This window comes from Colobus angolensis, unplaced genomic scaffold, assembly GCF_000951035.1.
Source record: "Colobus angolensis palliatus isolate OR3802 unplaced genomic scaffold, Cang.pa_1.0 Scaffold17, whole genome shotgun sequence".
Classification (NCBI taxonomy): domain Eukaryota; kingdom Metazoa; phylum Chordata; class Mammalia; order Primates; family Cercopithecidae; genus Colobus; species Colobus angolensis.
The window spans coordinates 1,587,593-1,593,573 of record NW_012114821.1 but is presented as its reverse complement, the minus strand read 5'-3'; the positions used below and the strand labels follow the sequence as shown (position 1 = coordinate 1,593,573).

The 5,981-nt window shown below is 60.8% G+C and overlaps 2 protein-coding genes across 3 annotated transcripts in view; both read right to left on the bottom strand.

Moving 5' to 3' along the window:
• The window catches only part of LOC105508998, a gene marked incomplete at its 5' end in the record, with an annotated part of 37,182 nt that overhangs the window by 24,852 nt on the left and 6,349 nt on the right, over positions 1 to 5,981 (bottom strand). The window lies entirely within an intron of this gene.
• LOC105508997 (elongation factor 1-delta-like) overlaps positions 1,375 to 5,981 on the bottom strand; it is a 15,470-nt gene continuing 10,863 nt past the window's right edge. For both annotated transcript variants that reach the window (XM_011938073.1, XM_011938072.1), the window contains 6 exons: positions 3,831 to 3,860; positions 2,885 to 2,984; positions 2,710 to 2,810; positions 2,147 to 2,368; positions 1,652 to 1,846; positions 1,375 to 1,472 (listed from right to left, as the gene is read on the bottom strand). In XM_011938073.1, the coding sequence (XP_011793463.1) occupies positions 1,434 to 1,472; positions 1,652 to 1,846; positions 2,147 to 2,368; positions 2,710 to 2,810; positions 2,885 to 2,984; positions 3,831 to 3,860 (687 nt within the window). In that variant the 3' untranslated portion in view covers positions 1,375 to 1,433. The remainder of the gene's footprint in view (positions 1,473 to 1,651; positions 1,847 to 2,146; positions 2,369 to 2,709; positions 2,811 to 2,884; positions 2,985 to 3,830; positions 3,861 to 5,981) is intronic.

Below are 5,981 nucleotides of genomic sequence, written 5' to 3'. Positions count from 1 at the left end.
GACGCGCCCCGGCCTATGGCGCACTCCCGGTGGGGCTTATCGTGCGGTTTGGGAGCGGCAGGGGACGCGCTGGAGGACGGGAGGGGTCTAACAGTCTCGGTGCGCTGAGAGGGGCTGACACAGCTGAACCGGGATGGGGTGGGAGATGTCACCCAACTCCTCTCGGACCCCCAACCCCACTCCAGGCCCAAAGGCCTTTTTGGAGCGCTGCCCCGTCCTGGTCACCGGCGGTGCCCTCAGTGGCCCGTGTCTCCACCCCTTGGCCGGGCAATGAGGTGCAGCTCAGGACTTGCCAGGCGGCGGAAAGGGTGGAGGACAGACCAGCCAGACTCCACCCGCACCGACCCAGAAGACAACCGCTGGCCAGCAGCCAGCTTCTGCCCTGGGCCTGGGAAGGGAGGCCAGAGGCTGCCTTAGATGGAGCTTGAGCAGCCAGGCTAGGACGAGGGAGCCCAGATGGACGCAAATGTCGTTTGGAAAGAGCTTGGCACCCAGGAAAGGGAGGCGTGGGGCAGGGGGGCACAGACCCACTGTCGACTGGCACCAAAAGACCTTCTGTGGCTATGAAGGCCCAGTGTCCCTCAGTGGTGGCTTTTATGGGATCCTGCACTCTAAGCCCCACAGGAAACTTTCTAAAGCTTTGAGGGCAAAGTCAGGGGCCACTACCCAGGGGGAATCTATTCCCCTGTGGCTTGGGGCCCCGAGGACACCGTCTGACAAGAAATAGTCAAGCAATTACACCCCATCCTTTTTCACCCCAATGCAGACATGTGTGGTCCAGGGGAGGGAGCGTGGCCATGCATGCTGACCACATGGGGCTGCCAGGATGTTGAGGCACAGCTCCACAGAGCCCAGGCAGCCACACTCCGGCCACCGCAGAACATCATGGGAGGGGCACAGTCCCTGGAGCGAGGGGGCAGGGCTTCCAGGAATGAATGAGGGGAGGGGAGGGCTGTGACAGCACATGACAAAGGGCATGGCGGCAGGGCCGGGAGCCGCTGGGACCTGTTTCCTGGACAGTTCCAGGCTTGCAGGCTTGCTCCCATGGGGACAGTGCCGACAGGAGGCGGAGTGGTAGGGTGGCGGGTGGCGGGCTCTCCAGGGAGTCAGCTAACAGTCTGTTTCTGGCTTTTTAAACCCCTATGAATTGGACTTGCTTTTGCAATGGAAAGGAGAAGGGCGGGCAGAGCTTTGGAGGGAGTGGCCAGGAGATGGAGGGACAGGCAGAGGTCTGCTGGGGCAAGGTCACATGGCCACAGAAGGTGGCAGCAGCTGAGATGACTGTGTGGGAGCAGCAGGGCAGAGATGGGGCTGAGACAGGGAGGGAGACAGGCCAGGTACGAGCGGGAAATGCCCAGGACAGGAGCCAGAAGACCGGTCTCAGTCTTTAATCGTGGCAGGGCCTCACGCACGCGCGCACACACACTCAGGCTTCAGATCTTGTTGAAAGCTGCGATATCGACACTCTGCACCTGAGGAGAGGTGGAGGGTGATGGTCAGGGCTGTTCCCCTACAGCCCACTCGGAGCCAGGAGCCTCCTCTGAGGGGGGTTCACTCTGGGACTCACTCCCCACTGCTGTGGGGTGGAGTGCAGGGCATGGGCCAGGGCCCCCGGTCTCCTCTCCCCTCCTCTCCCCGGCCAGCCACTCACGTGCTCCTCAAACGTGGTGATCTCCTCCTCCAGCAAGTCCGTCCCCACCTTGTCGTCCTCCACCACACACTGAATCTGCAGCTTCCGGATACCGTAGCCCACGGGCACTAGCTTGGAGGCCCCCCAGACCAGCCCGTCCAGCTGGATGGAGCGCACACAGGCCTCCAGCTGGGCCATGTCCGTCTCATCGTCCCACTGTGGGGAAAGGGGAGGAAAAGCTGGGGTCAGCCACCCTCAGAACACCCAGGAAGTCCCTGCGTGCCCCCTACCCCCTACCCACTGTGTGCACAATTGTTTCCTTAAAGCGCCCTCAGAAAACAATCTAAATTCACACCTTCCTGTCTCCAAGTTTGTGTTTATCCCAAGACTTCTAAACTTGGCGTTAAAGTCTCCCCAGAACCAAGAGAGCAGGGGCAGGGAGGGTCACAGGCTGAGCCAGCTGGGCAGGCACCAGGGCAATGCCCGGCCCCCAGAAGCTCCACCCTGCCCACTCACAGGCTTGACATCCAGCAGGATGGAGGACTTGGCCACCAGTGCAGGCTTCTTGGCCTTCTTCTCCGCGTACTGCCGCAGCCGCTCCTCCCGCAGCTGTGCCGCCTCCTTGTCCTCCTCCTCATTGTCGCTGCCAAACAGGTCAATGTCATCATCCTCGTCATCCTCTGCTGGTGTGGCTGGCTTCTTGGCCGGGGGCTCCACTTGGCGCATGGGAGACACATGCTGCCACAGGGGAGGGGACAGAAGGCATGGCTGAGACGCCCCAACCAGGGCCCAGAGCTGCCTGGCCACCTCCTAGGCCCTCCTCCCTCCCTCGACCGGAGCAAGGGCAGCCCCTGTGCACCCCAGCTGTGGTTCCCCACATGCAGGCCCCAGGAAAGACAAAAACTGCCTCTACCTTCCCAGGGGATTAGTGCAGGCCTAACTGTAAACCTTCCTGGGGACCTGAGGACTCCAGTATTGTGGCTGCCAGCTCAGCACTGCCGGAGCCAGTGTACATGGAGACATGGAAGCCAGCAGGGCCACGTGGTCCCTGCAGTGTCAGGCATGGGGACAGCACTCACCTGGGTCTGCGGGGCCGTGGCCCGGTGGCCAGGCGAGCTCTTCTCCAGCACGTTCAGCCGGGCCTCCAGCTTGGAGATGGCCTGCTGCAGCTCCTGTACCACTGCGGGGGCAAGGGGAGCACGGTTAGATGGCAGGGGCCAGGGATAGCCCCTACCCACTGGCCCGGGGCCTCACCGCCACGCAGGCTCTGGTTCTCCACTTCCAGACTGGCGATCCGGACGACAAGCTCGCTGTGGTCTCCACTGGGGCCGCTGGAGGCCCCGGGGCCTGAGGTCTGCAAGGCAGGAGGAGGGGAGGGCTCAGTGCCCAGCCTGCTCCTGGGGTCCCCTCAGAGGCTCCAGTCAGCTCCACCAGGTCCCCCTGCCATGCTCAGGACTGCAGGAACTCAGAGAAGGAAAACTCCGGCTCGGGAGAGCAGGGGGTACCCCCTGCTGATGCCCAGCTCAAACGTATGACCTCGGAGATGGTGGCCGCCACAGATCACATTGAAATTCTCAGCCAGGCAAAGTCCAGGACAGGAAGCTCTTGGTGCCCCAAAGACGGAAGCTGTGGGGAGCTGGGCCAGGGCTGCTGCTGCCCGTCGGGATCCTGCTGAGCAGCCAGGCTCAGAGGCTGGGTGGGAGATGGTGAAGGACTCACAGTCCTAGGGACATCCTGGGACAGCCTCAGGGGACCAGGCAGCCCTGGAAATGGGAGGCCCGGTGGGGGCAGGAGGAAGGAGCTCACCCGTGCGGACAGCAGCCACCCAGGGCTTTGTATCGGCGGGCCTCGCGCCTGCCATCTCACTCAGCAGGCCAGTCTCTAGGTGACCCAGGGCCCCAAGCCCACCTCATACTCCGCCATAGCTCAGACTGATGCCCTGGGGCCCAGACAGGCTCCTAGCCTCCTGGCCCTTAACACTAGCCAGTCCTTACGCATCTACCTGCAGGCATGGGCCATTTAGCCTGCCCACCCACCAACACCATGGCTCTGAGGACAGGGTGTACCTGGCTGCATGGCGCTCTCAGCCAACCCTATCTTGGCAGCTCCCCGGGGCTCCCTCTCTGTGAGGAGGGGCCTGCAGCAGCTGGGCAGACAAACCTGCTCCTTGCAGCAGGTACAGACACACTCAGGCCTTTGCCCAACGTGCAGCACCAGCCCTGGGGCCCTCCTGCCACAGTCCTTGGGACCATGCTGTGGGGAATGCTTGTTTATGTACCTGGAGAGTATGGGAGCTAAGCCCCACAGATCATGGATAATGCCAAGACTGTGGCCCAGGAGGCCCACCTGGCACAGGAGGAAATGGGCAGGGAAAGGCCAGGCTGGCAGGGGCGCGTGAATGGTGGTGGGGGTGCAGAAGGCACCAGCAGAAACTCTGACAAGCTCTGGGGCAGAAGCTGGAGCATGGGAGGGCCAGGCTGTGGGGCGTCAGGGGCATGGAGAATCACAGCAGACCTCCTGAGGGAGTGGGGCTGGGTCCCGAGGAGGCTAGAATCTGTGAGTGGCAGGGCCAGGGCACCTGAGGCCTCATGCACCCCAAATAGCAGGCCCAAGGACAAGGAAAAGGTCCCCTTTGGAAGAGGCACTAAGTCAGCACTGGCCCCGAGCTGCATGATGAGCAGTGGGGACTGTTTCACCACTGCCCTCCCTAGGCCACTAGGCCAGAGCCCACAGCACTCAGGACAGAGGGGCAGCCCCCTCCCTTGATGCTAACTCGGGGGGGACTAGGGACGCTAGGCATCAGAGTCCCTGAGCACAGCTTCAACGGGGCAGGCTCAGGTCACCCAGTGCAATCAGAGCGGGCCTCAGAGAGCCCCTCAGGGACTTGGGGGATGCCAAAGGCAAATACTTCAGAGCCACACCCATGCCAGTAAACCCTGTGCCAGCACCACATTCCCAGAAACCCTGCAGTTCTGAAACCCCAGTGTCTGCTGAGCGCTCCCACCCCAAATCCAAGATGAGACTGGGCCCCTGCCATGGGCTGAATAATGTCCTTCCAAATCCACGTGCTGGAGTCTTATCCCCCAGTATCTTAGAATGTGACCTTATTTGGAGACAGGGCCTTTACAGAGAGAACTATCACTGAGGGGCAGGCGTAATCCAATCCGACTGGTGTCCAAGAAGAAGACATCACGACACACCAACACTCAGAGGGATGACTGTGTGAGGACACGGAGAAGACTGTCTACATGCTGAGAGGCCTCAGGAGAAACCAGCCCTGCTGCCACCTCAATCATGGACTTCCAGCCTCTAGAGCTGTGAGAAAATACATGTGGTTTAAGTCACCTAGTCTATGGAACTTTGTTATAGCAGCAAACCAGTCCCTAAGCTCTAACAGTGTGACTACCTGCCTGTCCCAGAGACCATGACCTAGGGGTTGACCCCACACAGCCAGGGCTGAAGAGTTCCTGCAGCCCCAGGGCCAAGCCCCCGACCGCTGCCTTCTGGGCACTGGAGGGCAATATGCCTGACTTGGGTGCAAAAATCTGTGGTACCTTAATCTCATGTCTGCCTAGCCTGGACCTGGTCAGGTGCCTGGGCAAGCCAGGGGTGCTGGGCTGGGATCTGGGCAGAACGCAAGGCACGAAGCACCACCCACCTGGTAGACAGGAGTGGCAGCCCTTCCTGGGCCCACCCACCCAGGGATGCCCAGCTTATGGCTTGGGAGCCAGCACACCCCTAGCTGGCTGTGACTGTGGCAGACAGAATCATGGCCTGTAAATATAGTCTCCCATGGCAAAAGGGATTCTGCAGATGTGATAGGATTAAGTTAAGCAGATCTCAAGATGGAGAGAAGATGCTGGATCACCCAGGCGGGCCCACTGTCACCACAAGGGCCCACACGAGGCAAAAGGAGCGAGGAAGGGCAGAGGCAGGCTGAGTGATGAGACAGCTGTTGAGGAGCCTCGGGCCAAGGACTGTGAGCAGCTTCCAGCAGCCAGAAGATACAAGGAAGCGGATTCTCCCCATAGAGACACCAGAAGGACCACAGCCTTGATTTTGCCCCATAAGACGATCTCAGACTTCTGGCCTCCGGAACTGTAAGGTGAGGAACTTGTGCTGTTTTAAGCCACTGAAGTGTGACAGTGTTACAGCAACATCAAGTGGAAACCAACACAGATCTTGGCCCAGGAAGTGGGGTGCTGCTAGAATGCCTAACAGTGTGGAGGTGGCTTTGGAGTTGGGCAGTGGTGAGGTGGGAAGAACTCTGAGGAGCACGACACAAAAACCCTAGACTGGGCCGGGCGCGGTGGCTCACGCCTGTAATCCCAGCACTCTGGAAGGCCGAGGC